The sequence below is a fragment of the Antrostomus carolinensis genome, unplaced genomic scaffold (assembly GCF_000700745.2).
Source record: "Antrostomus carolinensis isolate BGI_N321 unplaced genomic scaffold, ASM70074v2 scaffold15596, whole genome shotgun sequence".
NCBI lineage: Eukaryota > Metazoa > Chordata > Aves > Caprimulgiformes > Caprimulgidae > Antrostomus > Antrostomus carolinensis.
The window spans coordinates 7,380-28,129 of record NW_010322681.1 but is presented as its reverse complement, the minus strand read 5'-3'; the positions used below and the strand labels follow the sequence as shown (position 1 = coordinate 28,129).

Here is a 20,750-nt window from a genome sequence, read left to right as displayed (position 1 = left end):
CTCTTTCCACTCTTCCTGAATGACACTTCGAGTTGGAAACTGCAAGCGACTGTAATGGCACCAGAAAATCTTCCATCAGATTAGAAAGAGAAGAACAAAAAAGGAAAACATTAGAACAGTTAAGGAGGATCAGCATGACAAGTTCAAATAATTATTTGTTTCAATAAAACTTCTGATCGTTCCTGTAAACTCTTTACATCCAAAGTTTTCTAACACGCAGTACCATGGAATGGATTTTCCAAAGGGTTCTGATTTTAGGGGTTTAATCTCTTTTAACCAGTAGATAAAAATGAATGCAGCATATCAAACATTATTTTATATATACTTTAATGAGAAAGATGGTTGACCTCTTGTACAACATTTCCCTTTACCTCAGTAGCTTTCAGAGGGAAATGGAAAGGCAACATTAGCTCCAGGATTTAATTTAATAATATAGAGTGTATAATGGAGCATTTCTAAAATCACTGGATGTACCAAGCTCAACACAAATGCCCGGGTTTCTCCTGGGAACCACTGGCCAAATTCTTATTAGTATTATCTGGAATTTCATGCCTGCACACCACGAAGAGGATTCAACCAAAGTGGCAGTAGGATTAAAAAAAACAATATTGGTCATGGATCTTGCATGCATGGTATTGTAAATCGGACTAAATCAATAAATCTAAAAATGCCTCATTACCTGCTCACACTGATTTTCAATCCAGGGTGAGTCTAAATGAGTCAGAAGTCAAATGAGAATATAAAGGTAATTTGGCTTAGACCAGAGTCAGACCTAATGCCAGGTATGTTTGACATCAGGCTGTGTCTAATGAGAGGCATACATTGAGAGAAGAGTCGTGATTTTGCTACAGAATAGTAAAAATCACTTCTGCTTGTTTCTTTTAGGAGTACTGTCATTGCCCTTTCTTCAATGCAGGTTCCAGTAACAGACACTGACTTCTGTGGAGTCCCTCCTTGTTTAAACAATTTTTAAAAATAATAATTAGAAGATTATTTAAAGATTTAAAAAAAGGAAATATGAACAGTAACGCAGATGGAGTTTCCAGGGCCAGGAAATCACCAGGAAAGGTGTTGATTGCCTTTGCTACTTTCAAGTCAGCTGTGATTTATGTGTCTCCCTGGGCTTTGACATTGTCTTGATTTACCCCATTTTAAAAGAGGGTAGAATCCAAGCTTCAGTGGGATCCTACAATGAGTCACTGCCCATCAGTCTGAACAAGCAATATGGATGGAACTCATCTCACCTGATCGAGACTTGTGCAGGATAGCACTCTGCATTGTCCTGTGTAGCCATATCTCTTCATTACTTGAATTTCTTAAGGTCAAAACTTCCAAAGATTTAATTGCCATGTTTTCTCTCCTTTTTACAATCTATTTTAAAAAACTCTGGTTTATCCCTACAACTGCAGCAAATTAAAAAACATGAATGAGAGAATCCAAGAGGAAACCATTCTGGAATCATTTTAAATGTCTAAATGAACATAAACTCATGGATACATATTGCTTTAAAGGAGAGGCAACTCATTAATGATGAAGAACATGCTCAAGATTGCTTTCTGAAAACTCATCACAGAGGTGATATCATAATTTCAAGATATGCTTATTTAATATGTGTAATTATGTATTTTGTGGGGTTTCTTTCAGGCTACATTTAAAGGTTGGATGGACATTATGTATGCAGCAGTGGATTCACGAGAGGTAGGTCACTTACAAGGAAATTTATAATCTCCTTTTCCATTGACTTTTGTAGCATTTATGGGGTTTAACAACAACGAAACCAATAAAAATAACATACTACATGGGGGTTGCCAGTCCCTATCTTACTTTGGTTGAGACTTGCAGACCTTCATTTTTAGCAGCTAGTACTGAAGCATCATGACCCTGAGATTAAAACAAATGCAGCCTTCAGTTCTACATAACTGATTTACCTATTCATACCACAAAACTCCCAGCACAGAGAGGCACCGCCAGGGTGAGATTGAGTCTACCAAAAACCTAAATTGTCCTCTCTGTTTCTTCCACTCTCCTGCCTGACTTCCATGTTTTCCACAGATATAATTTGTGATAACTGGAACCTCTTTAAAAGCTTTGGCTTTAAATTATATTCTATTCTAATCCTCATAATCAATCCCCCCTGTATCTTCACCTTCAGCAAGTTTCTTCTCTGTGACCAGTAGCTCTTCTCAAGGAGAGTGGAGGAGCTCCTGGCAGGGAAAGTGGTGGGTGTGAACTTCCAACTCAGATTTGAGACGGGGGTTTTTTTATTGAAGGAGATGTTGGAGTTCTTTAAATAACATTAAAGGAGCAAGATTATATTTTGTACTAGGAATCAGTCAGTCTGAACTGAGTCAACAAGGAGTCAAGCTCTAAATGAAGGAATAAGGGGTGAAAAATCCTCATGACATCAAAGGAATGGAGAAGTACCTTTGCATAACATAGTTTGTGATGTTGATTTATTCTTGTACTACATGTACACATGTGTATGTCCTCCACGCTACTGAATGAAACACATGGGTTACACATGAGAAAATACAGCATTTAGGGAAATGTGAGCTTCTGACATCTTGGTTAGATACCTGGAGCTGGTGGGGCAAATCTGAGCATTTTTTGCTAAATGTGGTACATGTGACTTGAGGCTATTGGATTGCATTGCTCAGTCCTTCAGTAAGAGATCTCATTAATTTCCACCCTTCATAAAAGAAAAATTTTACTTCTAAATACACTGACTCTCAATACAGTGTTTTTAATTTTACAGTATTTAATTATACTGTGATCATACTTTTGCTTTTTATTAAGTACCTTCAGTTTGTATAAGATTAGGGATAATCAGAAAATTGATTCTTTTCTGCTTCTGGGTTCAGACTGAGAACATTTTATAGGATTTATTCTGAAGCTGCATGTTCTGGAGCAGTATGATCTCTGTGAGAGTGTTGTGCCCCTGAAATGACAGTGGCATTGCAAATGCCAGCAGTAAACTTCAAACGGAGACCGCGGAGCACTGACTCTTCTAGGGAGAGTTACACTATTTTTCTTGTTTCATAATTTTTATTGCTGCTGGATAGTTTTCTTTTAACTGCATTAATATTGTGATATGTGCAGAGATAGCGTCATTTTTGTGTTTTCCCTTTGCAGTATGAGGAGCAGCCTGAATGGGAATATAATTTATACATGTACCTGTACTTTGTGATTTTCATCATCTTCGGGTCTTTCTTCACATTGAATCTCTTCATTGGTGTCATCATTGACAATTTTAACCAACAAAAGAAAAAGATAAGTAGTGCATATTCTACACATCACCTTGTGATTGCTGCAGAGATCAGGGCAAGGGATTGATTTATAAGCAGTGCTTTGCCACATTAACCCCAAGATTAGCATTGACAGAACAGCCACAGGAGCCACCTTGCAGGACTTATACAAAAGCACAGTTGTAGCAGCCCCTAATGTCCGCACAGGATGAGCATCCTGAAAATACAGGCTGGGGAATATATTCTCCACAGAAATCAGTGACACAGCACCATGCAGATGGGATCACTGGTACAAATGCTGCTGCAGAGACAGAGACTGCCCTGGTGTCCCCCACACACAAACTACACTGCCCTTCAGAGCAGTGCAGCCTGTTCTCCTCAACCCATCACCTCCCTGTCCCAGGGAGCAGCCAGGGTCAAGGAGGAGCAGACTGGCCTCAGAGCTGTGTTTTTTGCTGCTTTGTAGGCTCTAAACAAAGGGTTGATGTTCTTCTATTTTCTTCTCTCACCCTGGACCTACCTTGAGTGCAGTCTGAATCTGAGTCTGCCTCCTCCTTGGTTGCCTCACTAATCTCTGTCTCCCGCCCTTCACCTCCATGTGATAAGCAGCTTCCAGCATTGCATCTCATCAAGCCCCTTCTTAGATATTTTGATGAAAGCTACATGAAAAGGAAAAAAAAAAAACAAAACAATAGAAAAGGATGCAGCTGTGAACTTTGGATGGAGGTAGTAGACCTCTTTTCATCAAAAGTAATAGTTTTGTTCTCACCCTATACTTAGGTGGCCAGGATATCTTTATGACAGAAGAACAGAAAAAGTATTATAATGCAATGAAAAAGTTGGGATCAAAGAAACCTCAAAAGCCAATCCCAAGGCCACTGGTAAGTATGGCATAATTCAGTTGAAATATGTGTAATAGCTGAATATTTATTGAATAGAATGAATGTGATTCAACTTCTCAGTGTAGGAAGAATGACTGCTTCCAGATGAAAGCCACTTAGTATTTACATGTTTTGATTTTGGACAGTATTTGCAAGTCCAGTGACCTGTGTGGTACAAAATTCCCATTGTTCTCCAATATTGACTAAAAGTCCAATTTACATATTCTGTCATGGCAATGGCCTCATGACTGCATTGAATGAATTCACGGCCCCAGTCCATGGTCATTTTCAGCAGTTTCAAGAAGCATTAGGAGTAAATGGTTTTGAAAAATCTATCATGCAACCATTCGTCATCATCTTTATGTTTATGAAGTTCTAATCAGAAGCAGTACATTGTCTATTTTCCTCTACTTTCTGTTCAATCAGAAGACAATGATATAATAATTTTTACACAGTTCAACTTTCCTAACTAAATCTTCTCCTTTCCTCCAGAACAAATACCAAGGTTTTCTTTTTGATGTCGTCTCAAAACAAGCCTTTGATGTCTCCATCATGATTCTCATCTGCCTTAACATGGTTACCATGATGGTGGAAACGGATGACCAAAGTCAAGAAAAAGTGAACATCCTCCATAAAATCAACATGCTTTTTGTTGCCATCTTCACTGGAGAGTGCATCATCAAAATGCTGGCTCTACGACACTACTACTTCACCAATGGCTGGAACATATTTGACTTTGTTGTCGTGATTCTGTCTATCGTAGGTAGGTGAATCTGGATTTTCACCCAAACTTCAAAGTTAAAAAGGCAGACATATATTTAATTAGACAAAGTTGAAGGCTTCATGCAATAAAACACACTTTCAACTCAGAGAAATAGATTCTAAGCATATTTTTTTAATATTTAAATAATACAACATAATACTGACTAACAATAACTTGTGTGACCGGTGAAATGATGAGATTTGTCACATCACAGTCTTGGTTCCAGTGTATACTTATTGGTTCCTGGTTATAAAACATGGTCCAGAACTGGCACTTAAGCCCAATTCTGCATAACAGCCAAAGACAGAGAAGTAAAAAAAAAAATATGAAGAGGGCAAATGCAGACTGCTATTGTTTTGCTTTTACATCAGTAAGAAATAGCCCTTCAGGGCAGGTTTGGGCAGGTGTAGTAAGACTGGATGTTCCTAGCCCTATTGAGTCTGGAGTTCTGAATCCTCATCTACACAAGGGACAAAACAGAGACAGAGTGTTATTGTTAATTTGTGCCTTTTGGTGTCCTGCAGCCCCAACCATAGATCATATGTTAGGTGCTACAGAAATGCAGGTTAAATGTGAATCTGAAATCCTGCCAAATGAGTTTAATGGAAGTTGGAAATAAAGTAGCACTGGAAAAAAATGGAAGATGATCAACTCATCCAGTGAGCAGAAGGAACTCAGAAATTTGGCTCTTCCAATGTAATTTCTATTTTGAAGGAGGGAACAGATGAATGAAAATGTGTCATGTCAGGAAAACAAAGCCATCTCCTTACTGACCAATGTTCCTATTACTCTAAACTCTCTCTGATGGACTGGGGAGCCTGCAAGATCACAATGCAGGAGATCCCTGCTGCCCAGAGAGCAACCTGTGCTTTGGGGCCTTGGATCAACCAAGACCACCTGGATTTCAGAGATTTGGGTCACCCAGAGAACATAACTACCATACAGCTGTCATCAGAGGCTTGATGTGGATGCTCAGGATATGCCCACAACACTCAGTTTACCAGAGCTGTCACGTTGGTCATAGTGCTGCCCCATGATCAACCAGGTCATTTCAGTGTCAGAGGACTTGGGCCATGCCAGTTAGCCCTCTCCCAAGCTGGGCTGGAAGACATAAGCTCAGCACAGCTGAGTGCAACCAGGCACTGTTGGCATTAGACAATCTGGACCAAGCTGCTCTGTTGCTGCAGGAAGAGTCTAGCTACAGCAATGTGAGCTCTTTTCCTTGCTAGTCTTAGCCCTTTGTTCCATCCGAGCCCATCAGGAAAACTGGAAAAATTCATAAGCAAAGAGGTAACCAAGCAGATTTCCAGTAGAAACCAAGCCCAGCACACCAGCATTTCAGTGCTGATGTGCAAACATTTTACAGACAAAAATATTGTCATATCAGAAAAAAATATGACCAGCTCAGGCCAAAAGCTGCAGATATCTTTGTCCTGTCTGAGTTGATTCTGGTGTCTCATTCCATATAGACAAGTTTTCCATTAATAAAACTGCCGCTACCAATGACACCTTTGATTAAATGGTCATGAAAACGCTTACAACAATGCCATTCCCTTTATCATGGGTCTTCCACTCTAAAGAACTTTTCATTGATTTTGTCCATAATCCTGGAAGATTGCTTTAAAGAGAAGCCTGGGATTATTTCCCATGTACTAACTCACTGTTTTCTCTTTTCTTTTTAAGGCACTGTACTTTCTGACATCATCCAGAAATATTTCTTCTCTCCCACGCTCTTCAGAGTCATTCGCTTGGCTCGGATTGGCCGGATCCTAAGACTCATCCGGGGAGCCAAAGGAATTCGAACTCTTCTGTTTGCCTTAATGATGTCCCTACCTGCTCTGTTCAACATTGGTCTCTTGCTTTTTCTGGTCATGTTCATTTATGCCATTTTTGGCATGGCTAACTTTGCCTATGTTAAGAAGGAGCATGGGATTGATGACATGTTCAACTTCCAAACCTTTGCTAACAGCATGCTTTGTCTCTTTCAAATCACAACGTCAGCTGGCTGGGATGGTCTTCTCAACCCTATTTTAAACACTGGACCACCATATTGTGACCCAAACCTTACGAATGCAAATGGTTCGAAGGGAGACTGTGGGAGCCCTGCCGTAGGGATTTTATTCTTTGTTACTTATATCATTATATCATTTCTCATTGTTGTAAACATGTATATAGCCATTATTTTAGAGAACTTCAGTGTAGCCACTGAGGAAAGTACAGAGCCTCTAAGCGAGGATGATTTTGATATGTTCTATGAAATCTGGGAAAAGTTTGACCCTGAAGCCACTCAGTTTATTGAGTATTCTGCACTTTCAGACTTTGCAGATGCACTGTCAGAACCTTTGCGCATAGCGAAACCAAACAAAATCAAACTCATAGCAATGGACCTGCCCATGGTCAGTGGAGATAGGATCCATTGCTTGGATATTTTGTTTGCTTTTACAAAAAGGGTGCTAGGAGAATCTGGAGAGATGGATGCCCTTAAAATACAGATGGAAGAAAAGTTCATGGCAGCGAATCCATCTAAGATCTCTTATGAACCGATTACAACAACTCTCAGACGGAAACAAGAAGAGGTCTCTGCCATCATCATCCAACGGGCCTACAGGACACATTTGTTTCGGCGCTCCATGAAGCAGGCATCTTACTTGTACCGGCACAGAACTTTTGATGGCAGCATCCTCGAGGACGATGCACCCGAGAAGGAGGGTCTTATTGCGTTCATGATGAATGAAAACTATGGCAGGCCAATAGACAAATCAGAAACTCTGTCCTCCACATCTTTCCCTCCATCCTATGACAGCGTTACCAGGGGTACGAGTGATAATCTCCAGCTGAAGATGACAGACTCGAGCAAAAGCGATGAGGCTATAGATTATCTGCTCTCACCAGACAGGGATAAAGAATCAATTGTTTAAATGTTTGTTTAGAATGCTTTAAAATATTGTTTACAGAATGTAATGCTGTAACTACACAACAATTGAAGCAGCCTTCTTATTAAACATTAGTTGCAAAAAGAAATAATGGAATTTTTTTTACCCTTAACTACAGGAATCTAGTAAGTCATATAACCTTTGACCCTGCTCTTTTTGACTTGGCTCAATATTTATATTTATATATGCACAGGATGAATCTTTGCAGGGTCATAGCTGTTATATCAGTGGTGTGAATAAGAATATGCTAGACTGTAAAACAGTAAACACAGTGTATATCTATCCACAGATAAAGCCTGGCTGTATACATTCATTTAAGGTCTTACTCATATTAGTGTTTACTTATGGCAATGTATGACCTTGCATTCTAAAAAGAAAAAAAAAAAAATCACAGCTGCTGTAGCAAATTGTAACACTTACTGTATATGTTGTGAATGGTCTTTCATAAATTTATTATATTTGATATTTTTTTACTTAAAAAAAAAAAATGTCTCTTTTTCCATGGAGATTAATGATCCTTACTCTCTTCATGATGAACTCTTGAGTCAAGGTAATAGGAACTTGTGGGATCCCCATCGTTTGAAGAGGAAAGCTGTTGCAAAGTAAACTATCAAATGAGCAACATTTTAACTGTTTATTACACTAAGCCCTTCCTCTTGGGACTTGCAACTGCTCATCAGCAGAAATACAAAAAAAAAAAACAGAGAAGGAAATTATGTCAAAATAATAATGAGAGAAATGGTTTGTTCTATCCTTCAGGAAACTAGATAGTAATGGATTCTGTTTGTAAAACTGTTAATAAAAGCACTAATTTTTTAGTATGTTTCAAGAATCTGCTTTGAATATCGCAATCAAACTCGCCATAGAAGTAGTGCATCACGTTTGTGTGTAGTGCTCCAAAGCACCATCTACTCTGGCAAAGTTTCTGTTAATGTAGTGAGATAGGTTATGTTTTCCCCAGGAACACTGAGCTAAGCAGCCTTATTGGAAACTCTGTGCACCAATATTACCCCAAAAATACTACTCCTCCTACTACTACTACGACTACTACTACAACAAGCAATGCCAACTGGGCTGTGCTGAACAGCTGTGACAATGTGATCAAGAAGGTGGGAGCGAAATTGCCTCTGGATCTGTACATAAATTTTGAGGTTTTGAATCATTTCTACTCAGTGTCCATCTTTCATTTTCTCAGACAGTACAGTTAGATTACTGAGGAAGGACAAGAAGTACAGGAACCAATATAAAGAATCTACTAGAAAATAGAAATATCCTTACTCCTGTGGGCAAAGGAATATTTACAGCTGATATATCCATCAGCTTCAGGCCAAAGAAATGACAAGGGAGCAAAAGGTGGATGTGTGGCTGTAGAAAAGTATTAGAGGTTTTATGTGCTAACACAAATTATTATTTATTATTAAATTTTCAGCCTTGATAGAATGTGAGAAAGTATTTATGGAATATAGAGACAAGTCCGTCATTATAGACAATTTTTATTTTTCACCTTCAGACTGATTGTACTTGGGTTTGGTTGGATTTCATGGAAAATACTGAGATTTCTGTAATGAGCCATTGCACTTTAAGGAAGAGTAATTGTGCTTTTCACCTTGGAAAAGCAAAGGTATCAAGAATGTATTTAAGGTGTATTATCATTGACATTTAGTTACATTACAGGTTGTAAAGGAGCCAAAATCCACACAGGGTTGGTAACAGCAATTAAAGTGACATGTTACAGTGAAGTTTATCTATGGCTATTGTTATCTGTCCTCTAAACAAGTCAGAATATGTAAAGAATATGTCAAAAGGATGATGATGTTTCTGTGTAAATATGGGCTAATATATTCTCTCCATTCATTGAGAGGTGTCTCAGGCACTCACTTGAGAGTGGTCTATCAGTTAATTCAGAGAATTTGCCATCAGGATTCCTGGGGTCTATTCCTGATTCTTACTACATGATTTTTTTAGGCAAATAATTAAACCTATCTGTGCCTCAGTTTACCCATCTGTAAAATGGGAATAATAATACTTACCTACCTCACAGGGGTGTTGTAAGACTTTCTGGTTGCAAAGTGCTGTAAGAGAATGAAACGTACTATTTAAGTATTATTATATTCATATTCTCTTGCCCTTTTAACCCCATGTCTATGGTGTATAACATAGGGCTGTTCCTCTTGGGATTTTGTTGCCTTTAAATCTTGTATGTAATTAGATTCTAACTTAAGGGAACTACTCTTCGTCTCTTGAAGTGAAAACACTCTCAATTCTTTCCTCCCTCCCACCCCTAATCCCCCCAAAACAAAATTGCTCAAGGCTTCTCAAGTTAGAGAAACTTTATACAGATTCCCTGTGTATTTATGCTGTAATGTTATTCTGACTGTACATATCACCCAGAAAGAGTATGCGTATTTTATATTTATATGCATATATATATATATACACACACACACTTAAAAATACCTATACATATATATATGTACCTTGTGAGTTTATAGAGTGGCTGACACTCAGAGGACACAACTTACTGATTAAAATGTTTTCTTCTCAATGGGATTTATTGATCATTAGCAACAAGCTACTGCCTATAATGAAACTGTTTAATTAGAAAATAGTACATTTATTACTTACTGAAAAAGCATTTATTGGCTGACAACTGATAAAATTATTTTCCTTTCAAAGCTTTAGAATAAAAAAGAGCTTAAAATACTAAAAAAAGGAGCATTTCTTATCTGATTTTTTCACAGACAATATAAACTGTTCCAAACCCAAGAAAAAAAACCATCCTGTGCTCAGCAGTTCAGTGTTGATCATGCTGTTTTAAAAATATTTTAATTGTGGAATCATAGAATCTCCTGGTTGGAAAAGACCTCTGAGATCATCGAGTCCAACCATACATTATTTGCAGTTTATACTAGAAAATATTCAACTGATATTCTTATTAAGAGTCAAGCCTATAATGAACAGGATGTAATGGGATGATTAGCTGGTCACTGATTATATTCCAGAAGAGCTCTTCCTCTTGTCATTTCACCCTTGCATTGAATATTTTATTGTCATTGTTGTGAGACCCTATAGTTCTGACACAACTACAAATGATTCTGTCTTCTACCCAAAACCTGTAAAAAAAAACCCAAAACCCCCCCCAAAAACCCCAACAAAACAAAAAAAATGCAATGCAAAAAAACCTGAAAGAGGTTCTTAACTATAGATGTTTACAGTGCAACTTTCTAAAACTGAATTGTAAATTACTTTCAAAACCTTTGTAACTGGAAGTTTGGCTTTCTATTGGGTTTTCTATTGTTTTGTGGCACATTTCTTTAGAGCTGAAGAGAGAATGGTATCTTTGTGTGGTATGCAGAACTGCTCTCAAAAACTTCAACTACCCACACTCGCAGATATTTATTAATGGAGATGCCGATCCAAATCTAGCAGTGATACAACCTCCCTATGCAGTGGTTTAGTTAAAGACACTAAGTCAATAGTTGGCCCACGCTGTCTATAAGCATGGTGAGTGCTACCATTTTTTTTCTGTTGATTTGTTCAATAAAGGCTACCACATGAATCACTCCAGCTATGAAAAGAGCAAGGAAAATATCAGCCAATATCATAGGACATATAAAGCTGTTTGTACCTGGAAAAATTCAAGTTTATTATGTTTCTTTATTAAATAAATAAGGATAACAAATATATCCTGTGCCTTTTTTTATTTTTTTTTTAAATCAACATTTATGTTATTATTTCTCTGACTCTTTTTCAGCACATTTGTTTGGGAAATGCATGGTGACTTTAGTTAGAAGGCTTGAGCCAAAGATTGTTGAAATAAATGGAGAATTTCTGTCTAGTTCAGGTGAATTTGAAGCAGACCCAGAAGCTTCTCTTCAAAGGCAGTAATTTATAGAATGTGCTAGATTTAGATGAGATATTAGGAAGAAATTCTTTCCTGTGAGGGCAGTCAGACACTGGCACAGGTTGCCCAGAGAAGCTGCAGATGTCCCCTCCCTGGAAGTGTTCAAGGCCAGGTTGGATGAGGTTTTGAGCAACCTGGTCTAGTGGAAGGTGTTGGAACTAGATGATCTTTAAGGTTCATTTCAACCCAAACCATTTTCTGATTCTATGATTCTATGATGATTTCAACCCATTCTGCCCAATAGAATTAGCTGGAGGAGAAAGGATTTTACTGTAAACGTGGGATCCCAACTTGAGACTGAAAAATCCATATAAAAGAGATTTTCTGCATTGTAATATGGATGTCTTTCCATTTTAATTATATTGATTTGCATTTTGGTTATTATTATATTAGTTATACGTTAAAATTCATACTAAACAAAGAGTAACATCCTTCCCAACACATGCATGCTTTAATCCTGGAAGAAGCTTCAGAGGGGACACAGACGACCCATAGCTGTTATCAACATTGATCAAATCAGCCTTATCTTCATCCAGGAAGCCTAGCTTCACCTGGCACCAATGTGTTTACCCTGTTTCAGTGCTCTGATTTCTATTTAAATGTGACGGGTTCCTAATCATATTAAAACGGAACAAAATTTAGATGATTTAAACTGCAATGAAAAAGTCCACTAAGTCCTTGGAATTAGTTTAATAAAATCAGTTTATAATAATGTTTTTCATTAACCTGGAACAGTATGAGTTGTAGAAAATGCTTTTTTTTTAAAAAAAAAGGAATTGTTAAAATGTGTCGTATAATGATATGTGTTCTGAGTAATTGTGTGTATAGAATCAATCTGTCTGAAAAAAATTCAGTAAGATATTTTGGCTTGGAAGGAACAGCTTGCTGAAATGAGAATTCTCTGTGGAGACACTTCAGGTTAGTTAAGGAAAGTCCTTGTTAGAATTTGTGGTCAAAATTTCCGTGGGAAGGAAATTCCTTTTTAGAATTTGTGGTCAAAATTTCTGTGGGAAGAAAATTCAGGGTCATAATCCGTACTATGAAAATTTCCATGCCGGGATTTTTACCAGAATCCCCTGACTCCTATACACGTGTTCCCCTTACTGTGCTAGGGGCTGCTTTAAGTTACAGGACTCTCCTTATTTTTATGTTATTTCAAGCTTCTTGGGGAAGTTTCTAAAGGCTTTCCCATTTTTCAGGATGAAATTTAATAAAAAATTGCCAAGGGGATTTCTTGTTTTCAGGTCCTAGCAAGGAACCTGGAGGATTTTCTCCTCAGTACGTGAATTTTTACAGGGGTTTTTTTTTTTTAATTATTCAGTCAAATTATATTGATTTTACAAACCTACAGATCTATTAAATCAAACCTGTGTGAAATCTGTGAGATGAGAGTCGGAGCCTGCAGTATTGAGATTCACCCTTGGATTTTTTTTTTAGTGGTTTCAGTTCCTTCTTACTTTTGATGCAAATTGTCTTACTAAATAGCAGGATCATTTTGGAAATGAGTCTGTGTTAAGACAAACAGTTACATCAGTGCAGGCAAACTCAGGCAGTTTTCTAGGAAAAAGCCACATGTTAGAGCTTGCTCTGAATTTAGAGAGAATTTTTATAATCATCAGAAGTTTCTGTAGGAAGAAGAGAAATAAAAAATAAATACTTTGCAGAGCAAAGCCTCTGCTGGGCTCTAATATTAAAGGCCACCCATGTAGGATGACAGTAAGTGTCGTGTTTCTGACAACAGCAATGCATTTTTCTGCCATGTCCTAGGGTGATGAGACAAGAGCAAAACTGGATTTAAAACAAGAGAAAACAGCCAGGAGCATAGCACCCCCCCACAAAAAAAATAAAATAAAAAAAATCCCAAACACCTGTGAAACGGCTGCTTCTTCATGTCAATTCTCCTCCCAGTGAGCTGTGAAAGATCAGCCCTGCTGGGTGAAGAACAAACATGGAAATCCTTCTGAGTGTTTACATATTGCAAAGAAATAGCAGCCGTGTCAAAGGGAAAGCATGTGAAAGCAAATAGTCTGAGGGGAATAGCTATTGGCAGCGAGCAAAAAAAATGCTTCGGAGTCAAACGTCACTGATAACCCCGCGAGGGCTGGAGGTGTTGGACCGCAGTGTGGGGATGGGTTTGTCAGCACCTCCACCCGAGCTATTTTAACCCGCTGACAAACAGGACTTTGAGCAGCTCCTGACCCACGTGCTTTTACCACAGCAAAGTTTCTGAGACCGCTGCCACGCTGCTTTGTGTTGGATAGTAAGTCCCTGCCAGTCTGGGGCATCAGGAAGGTCTTTTTTCCCCTAGAAAATAATTATATTAAATACTGCACAGTCCCAGAAACTGCAATCCAGTGCTCAAACATCACCAGAGTGGCTTAAAAAGTGAGATTTTAGTTCAAAAGAAATGTAACTTGTTTCAAGTTTTTTATCACTATCCTTTCATTTTTATTTCCCCAAAACTCCAAGAGTATATCCTGTCATCTTTTCAAGCTTTCTGTTTGTCTAACAACTATGTTAGGAAAAAATCCGGGGCCTCAAGAGAAAACATCAATCACTGAGACACTTACCATAAAACCATGCAAAGTGGCTCTAAAAGGAGACAAAATGCTGTCCCCTGCTAAAGTTGACTTGAACTATATACCTATACTTTAAAATACCTGTGTTTTCTGTGAAATCCCAGTTACTCTAAAGCCAAAGGGAATTTAGCAATTGCCCTTAGGAGAGCCAGGTTTCCAACCCATTTTTTTCATACAGACTGTCCCAGTTGCTCTTATTTGTCTTAGTTTTGTAAGACAAATCTTCTTTCTAATCTTCCCAAACCTCCAGACCAAGCACAAATGAAATAATTTTAATTTTTATCTCAGGGACAAGCAGTGCAGGTACTAATGATTTATACAGAGGACACAAACCGGGAGTCATGGGGCCAAATGCAACATGGGACAATTCAGGCCTTGGTGGCTTCAGTAACATCTTGGAGTACAAAGGAATTTTTGGCTTTTTCAAGGGCCAGATGAGACCTACAAGGAGGAAACCAGGAGTGTGTTTTTCCTTGGTGATGTCTGAGAAGGAGAAAAGCTCACTGCACCATGCAGGGCTGCTTTTTCAGAAAATATTTGTGCAACTGCAGTCCAGGCACAAGGAAAAGTTGGCCCTCAACACAAAGCTGTCTCCTTTATACAGGTCTTTTTCTAGACAAAACCACATGCCCACTGAAGATCTGTTCACACCCTTTCTCTGAAGGATCTGCAGACCTACGTAACTGCAAGTGATGCTCTGAACTCACTCCCAGCAAACATGGAAATGTTGCAGGCTGAGCTAAAGAGCTTCAGGTTAGGCAAAGCTTGCATTCATGCTTTGGGCTGTAGAGCAGGTACTCTCCCAAGAAGCCCTGCATCCTTCTACAAATCCCTAGTGCACCTCTGGGGCTGTTTTCCTCCATAGACAGGTGTAAAGGATTTGTGCATTTTCTAACCACAGAGCATGGCAGTGCTTGGACCGTGCACCTAGTATTTCTGAAATGCATTTTGTTGGTCTTGAAAGAATTTAATATTCTTTTTTACTGATTTGAAGACTGCAGACCACAGCTTGCAGTCACAGCCACATTAAACCTTAAAGAGGAGTGGACATCACTTTCACGTGTGTTTGCCTTACTACACAGGCCAAGCAAGGCAAGAGAAAGAGCTGGGCAGCTTTAAAGAAGCTCTTTTCTCTTATTATGGGAATGGGGATTGAAGGGATGCTCTGGGGCTTAGCTGAGTTTGTTGTGGGGCCTGGAGTTGGTGTGAGGTTTGTTGGAAAGACTTTGAGGGAAGCAGAAGAGAAGAAGATCCTCTTGAGCCTGTGACAAAGTGGGGTGGCTGTGTTTGAAGTCTGGTTGCTCTGGGTGTTGCAAAGGAGGTTTGTAGCTGTGAAAAGTGCTTCAGCAGCACCATGCTCAGGTGCTGCAGATGTGCAGGGTCTTCTCTGAAGGCTGTGGTTGAAATGAGGTGAAGATAGCTGTTTCCCTTGTGTGGGAGGAGAAAAGAGTCCCTTACCCAGAAGGAGAAGATTGATGGTGATATCAGCCCTCAAAGGAGGGTAGGTGCCTCTGAGCACCTGTCTGGCTTTCCGTGGAGACAAAGCTACATGCTCACAGGGTTCATGTCCATCTGCCTCTGTCTCTACCCCTGGCCTGTTTCAGTTTGGTTTGATGGAGGGGTGGGAGTCTCAAAGATAAGTGAATTCCTACAAGTTTTACAAAAATAAGCAGCTGGGAAGAAGCACTGTGAGGCTTCAGCAAGCAGGAGAGGTTATAAAAGAGCTCAGGTCTTAAGGAAAGACAAAACATTTTCACGGAGAGGACAGATCTTATAATTGACACAGTTTGCTGAGGGAACAATTAATTTTCACTTTTTAACCACCAGAGACCATCAGTTCCATATCCTGAAACACGGGAAATCAGATGCTGTTATTTCTGGTGCTTTGAGATTTGTTTGGATTTGTTTGGATTGACTTTGTTATCAAATGGGAAGATGCTCTAGACAGAACCTATTGTGCCTTTTGCTTTCCAGGAGGAGCTGGGAGGATGACTATGCACCTTAGGAGTAAGATCAGTCCTATACCTCTCTCCCTCACTGCACTTCTGTGAAGTGCTTCTCATCAAAATCTTGATGAATTGAGAAAAATATGACTAGAAACAAGACAAGGGAGTAGGAGTATACAAGTACCTTGATTTGCTTTGGTATGAGAAGTTACTGAACAGTGTCATGGATGGGTGAGGGCGTAAGCTCAGTGGTGATGACATTGGCATAAATTGCTTGCAATAGGTGACGCTTGTCTCAATAGCATCAGCAGTGATGCAGGCTCATAAGCAGCTCAGGGTTGCGTGCAGTGCCACAACAGATGCCTTCATGTGTGTGCAGCACAGATAACTGCTTATCTGCATGGATGGTGTTCTAGTATTCATTTATCCCCATAGAAATGTTGCAGGGTTTAGCTGGGCAGGCTCTCCAGCCTCAGGGTTTCATTGCACAAAAGGCTGCCCTGATGATCCTTTCCACACAGTGGGGAGGTGCAGAGGGCAGCAATCTGGATGTGCTCCTACACGTGGGGCTCCAGCGGCTGGATTCACCTCCCAGAAAGTGTGTCACAAAGCACTGCGATACAATAAGTCAAAAGAAAAGGTGAGGTGGGCTAAAAAATATGTCCACAGGAAATAAGATCATTATTTTTATTTTTTAAAAAAACTCAGGGCTGTGTTGGGGGACTTGGATTCAATTGTCTTTCTCCTCATTGTCAGAGAAAACTCTTTCTGAGATCCTATAACATTCAACCTGAGTGCTGGTAGCCCTGTCAGCACTTATAAGCCAAGCTGTTCCTCTCCTTTCCATGTAACAGGGCACAGCTGGATGTTGGTATAGGATAAGAAAGAAAAAACACAATTAAAATGCCCCGTTTTAAGGCCTACGTTTTTTGCTATTCAAGAAGTACTGGATTCCTTTTGCCAGGAGTGTGTGCCTGGAAAAAAAACAGCTCCTTGCACCAGCATTTGCAATAGAGCAGGGCTAAATGAATGCTCCCACCTTCTCCACTAAGAAGACAGAGACCAGAAAAGAAACCAACCAACTTCTCACAGATGGAGGCTTGCTAGGCTCCAGGGAGAAGGTCTTCATTTTGCTGCAAGCTTTTAGTGGTTAACCATAAAAAGAAATGCTCAGCTGGGTGAAGTGGAGTTTCTGATCCTATTCTAAGCCTGACATTGGGCTGCCTTGGTGTAGCTAAAAGGAAGTTGTGCCTGGTGAAAACAGAATGGCATGGTGCAAGGGGAAGCTTGTCAGGTGTCCACAGGTCAGGTGTGACCACCAAGGATAAAGCCCCAGTCTGTCACCCCACTGTTGACCAGTGCTCTTGCACCATGAGAAGGTCTTGCATTTCACATATGGTATGCATATGCTGGGAACCATAATCCACAAAGGCTGCAGAGCGTATTTTTGGGTAGAGTCTCAAGGACTTAACAGCTTTGGGTGTGAACCTGCTACCCAGCAGCTGTGATCTCCTCACACCTCAGCATCCCTGGGAAGGGTGGGAAGATCAGCCTGAAGATTAGTTGGACTTCACATTCTTGGAGTGTTTGGCATAGAAACACTCCTAGACACTGACGGGGGAAGGCAAAGAGCTACCCAGGTTCCAGAAGGTGGTAAATGTGGCCCTTGTCCAAATCTAACAGGGGTAGTAGGGCTGTTGCTTTATAAGGTTGTACGTGACATGGGGAGCAGGGGTGACTGGCTGACTCTCAAGTCAATTCAGTGTTGCAACATGTATTGGGAAGGGTGGACACAGCACACCCCTTCATGCTCCAAATGGGCCATCCTCCTTAGTTTGCTTTGAAAGGAATTTAGTTCATGTGCTCAGAAACGGTGTGGGGCAAAACAGGGGATTTTCAGTAAAACCATATTATCACATCCATGAAGGCAACCTTAGCAAAGTCTGCTGCAACAAACTCCAAATAAAGTTAAAGGATGCTTCCCAGTGTAAAGAATGAGATAAAGCATGATTCTGTAGCATTTTTTTTATCTGATGGTGTTTGTAATTAGCAATCTGAGCTTTTGTAATCCTCTCCATTCTTGCTCTAGGTAGTTGATGGTTGCAAGTATCACAGTTCTGGTCACAGAGCTGTGTTCAAATCCCTGAAGCCTGAAGCTTAAGGAACTTACCCAGCTCTAATTTGAGAGCTTTGACTCTCACACCAGCTGACTATGTGGATTAAATGCATGTAAATACCTTCATAGTGACTGGTAAAACACACTCGTGACACTATCCTAAATTGGGATGCTCTCTCTCCAGGGGTGTCAGTTTGTTGTTATCACCTACTCAGCAAATAAATCCCTTTATTGAAGGAAGGAGACTTTTCATGCTTTCCAGTCAGGCCCACAGCCATCTTTACCCTCTAAGTCTGCTTTCCACTCTGTTTTGCCATCACTAAAGCTGGTTTTCTAAACACCACGGTGCAAAGATGCTGTTATTAATGCTTCAATATCATCTTTGTTTCAGCTCAGCTTGCTATGAGTCATTCTGATGTTTGCACCTTGGTGTTCTGTCTTATCGGTCTATGAAAGAGTCAGGATGAGAGTTACCATTCCAAACACTCATCTCCCTCCTAAGTTAATGGGGTCAGACAGGTCCGCCTACAAGATGCGGATTTTCTTAAGGGTGCCATGTCACTGAGAAAAGCTATGAGAAGGTGGTCCCTTGGATATGAATCAAGCGTTCTTTGGCTTACAACACTTGCTATAAACCCTGCACAAGGCAATACCACACATCCAGTATGAGACATGTTTCATTCCCCCACCCCTCCAAAATGGTTGAGATTCCCTACAATGATTCCAAGTGCTAGTTTTATGCTGATTTCCCTGTTTATAAGGATATACATTTTTTTTTATTTTTTTATTTTTTTTTACTTTGGCTGTAGGATTTAGGTGAGCACAATGAAAACACACTCCCTAGTAACCTCAGACATCAGTAGTTTTAGAACAGTGACACAGGCAGGTCTATTTACCTGCATGGATCACATCTTGGGTTGTGTTTCTGACTCACACAGGTTACACCCATGCTGGTAACCAAAAGTTGCAGGTTGTTCTTGCCCAGAGGCTAAATAGGGTGGCAGGACTAAACACTGATATTCCTGAGCAGGGTCTGACCTTCCAACCTCCTTAGCTGGAGCAGTCCTTAGCCAGTCTAAACCCCTAAAAATGTATGGGAGGTGCAGGCTGACCCAGATCAGAACATTTCCAGGGAACTTTCACTGTTCACCTATCAGGGCTTGCTGCTAGACCAGCCTCCACAAAGATTCAAGACCTTCCAAGAGGAGAAATGGTTGCTAGGAAAAGAAATGTGGGTGGGAGGCAATCAATGAGAAATGGGAAGGGATGTGAGGGTTAAATATGGGTGGAATGGGATGACCTGGGGACATCACCCAGCTGCTACCACTACCAGAAAGCACACAGGGAGCAAGTGGTGCAGTGCTCAGAGCAATTTTGTAGTCCAAATGATAATGTGCCAGCACTGAGGTCAGTGCCTGGCTATGCCTCATTTAGTGGTATAGGAATAATCACTTTGATAAAGGGCTCACACAGCTGGGGAGCAACCCGGGAAGTTCCCCAGACAGGCTGCTTCGCCATCTGTTCAGTCCCAATGAGAAACATGGCTGATTTGTCAAGTCACCAAAAAGTGTAGCATATTTTAGTTTGAGAGTTCTCTTTGGCAATAACTGAGGACTTTGGGGAATGGACGTCTGATGATTTATTTTTTCTCACAAGTCTGACCAGTTTCACCACATTGTAAAAAGTAAAACAAGAAAAGGAATTTGTGTGCATGTACACATGGAAATACACTGCTGCAGGAGGAGTTTCTGAGAGCAATTTACCTGGACACAAATCCACGTCTCCATCCTGGGCTTCTGAGGATGTTTGTCCTAGCCAAAACATGCTCTTCATTTTTAGAGGGTGCAGAAGATCTACTCTATACTCTAGAAATGAGTACAACATTAATGAAACCTAAACCACAAAAGGGTTCAATTACACTTGCATTGCAAAGTGACCACAAAATCTAATACTTGTGGAGTTCAAATGTCTGCTAGCTTGCAAAAAGATGACCACAAGAAATCCGGAGTATGATCTGGCTACTGCTGTCTCCACTCCTGGGGAGAAAACTTGATGGGCTAGAAACCTGCCCCAAGCATCTGGTGACCCAAGACATAGGTGCCCTTTGCTGTTATTATTGCTTCCTCCTGGCTCAATCTCTTTCCATTTTGTTTAAAGGGGATCACAGGGAGGCAGGAGGCACCTTGTGCTTGAGACAACTCGTTTCACTAGTGGCAGCAACATCATCACAAGATCCAAGGCCAGAGTGAGACAAATGCATCTGACTCAGCAGTAAATCAGCTTTCCTCCTCTCCCCACATGCAGCATGACTACTGCTGATCCATAAAGGATGCTCTGGGCATCTCTTGTAACAGCAGCTGTCCCTCTGTTCAGAGCAAAGAGG

General features: G+C 40.1%; 1 protein-coding gene across 1 annotated transcript in view; it reads left to right on the top strand.

Moving 5' to 3' along the window:
- The window catches only part of LOC104526782 (sodium channel protein type 5 subunit alpha), a gene marked incomplete at its 5' end in the record, with an annotated part of 72,507 nt that extends 64,326 nt beyond the window's left edge, over positions 1–8,181 (top strand). Inside the window, 5 exons of the mRNA XM_010170331.1 lie at positions 1,645–1,698; positions 3,133–3,274; positions 4,026–4,126; positions 4,619–4,889; positions 6,573–8,181. Of these exons, the coding sequence (XP_010168633.1) occupies positions 1,645–1,698; positions 3,133–3,274; positions 4,026–4,126; positions 4,619–4,889; positions 6,573–7,807 (1,803 nt within the window). The remainder of the gene's footprint in view (positions 1–1,644; positions 1,699–3,132; positions 3,275–4,025; positions 4,127–4,618; positions 4,890–6,572) is intronic.
- Between the last annotated feature and the right edge of the window lie 12,569 nt (positions 8,182–20,750).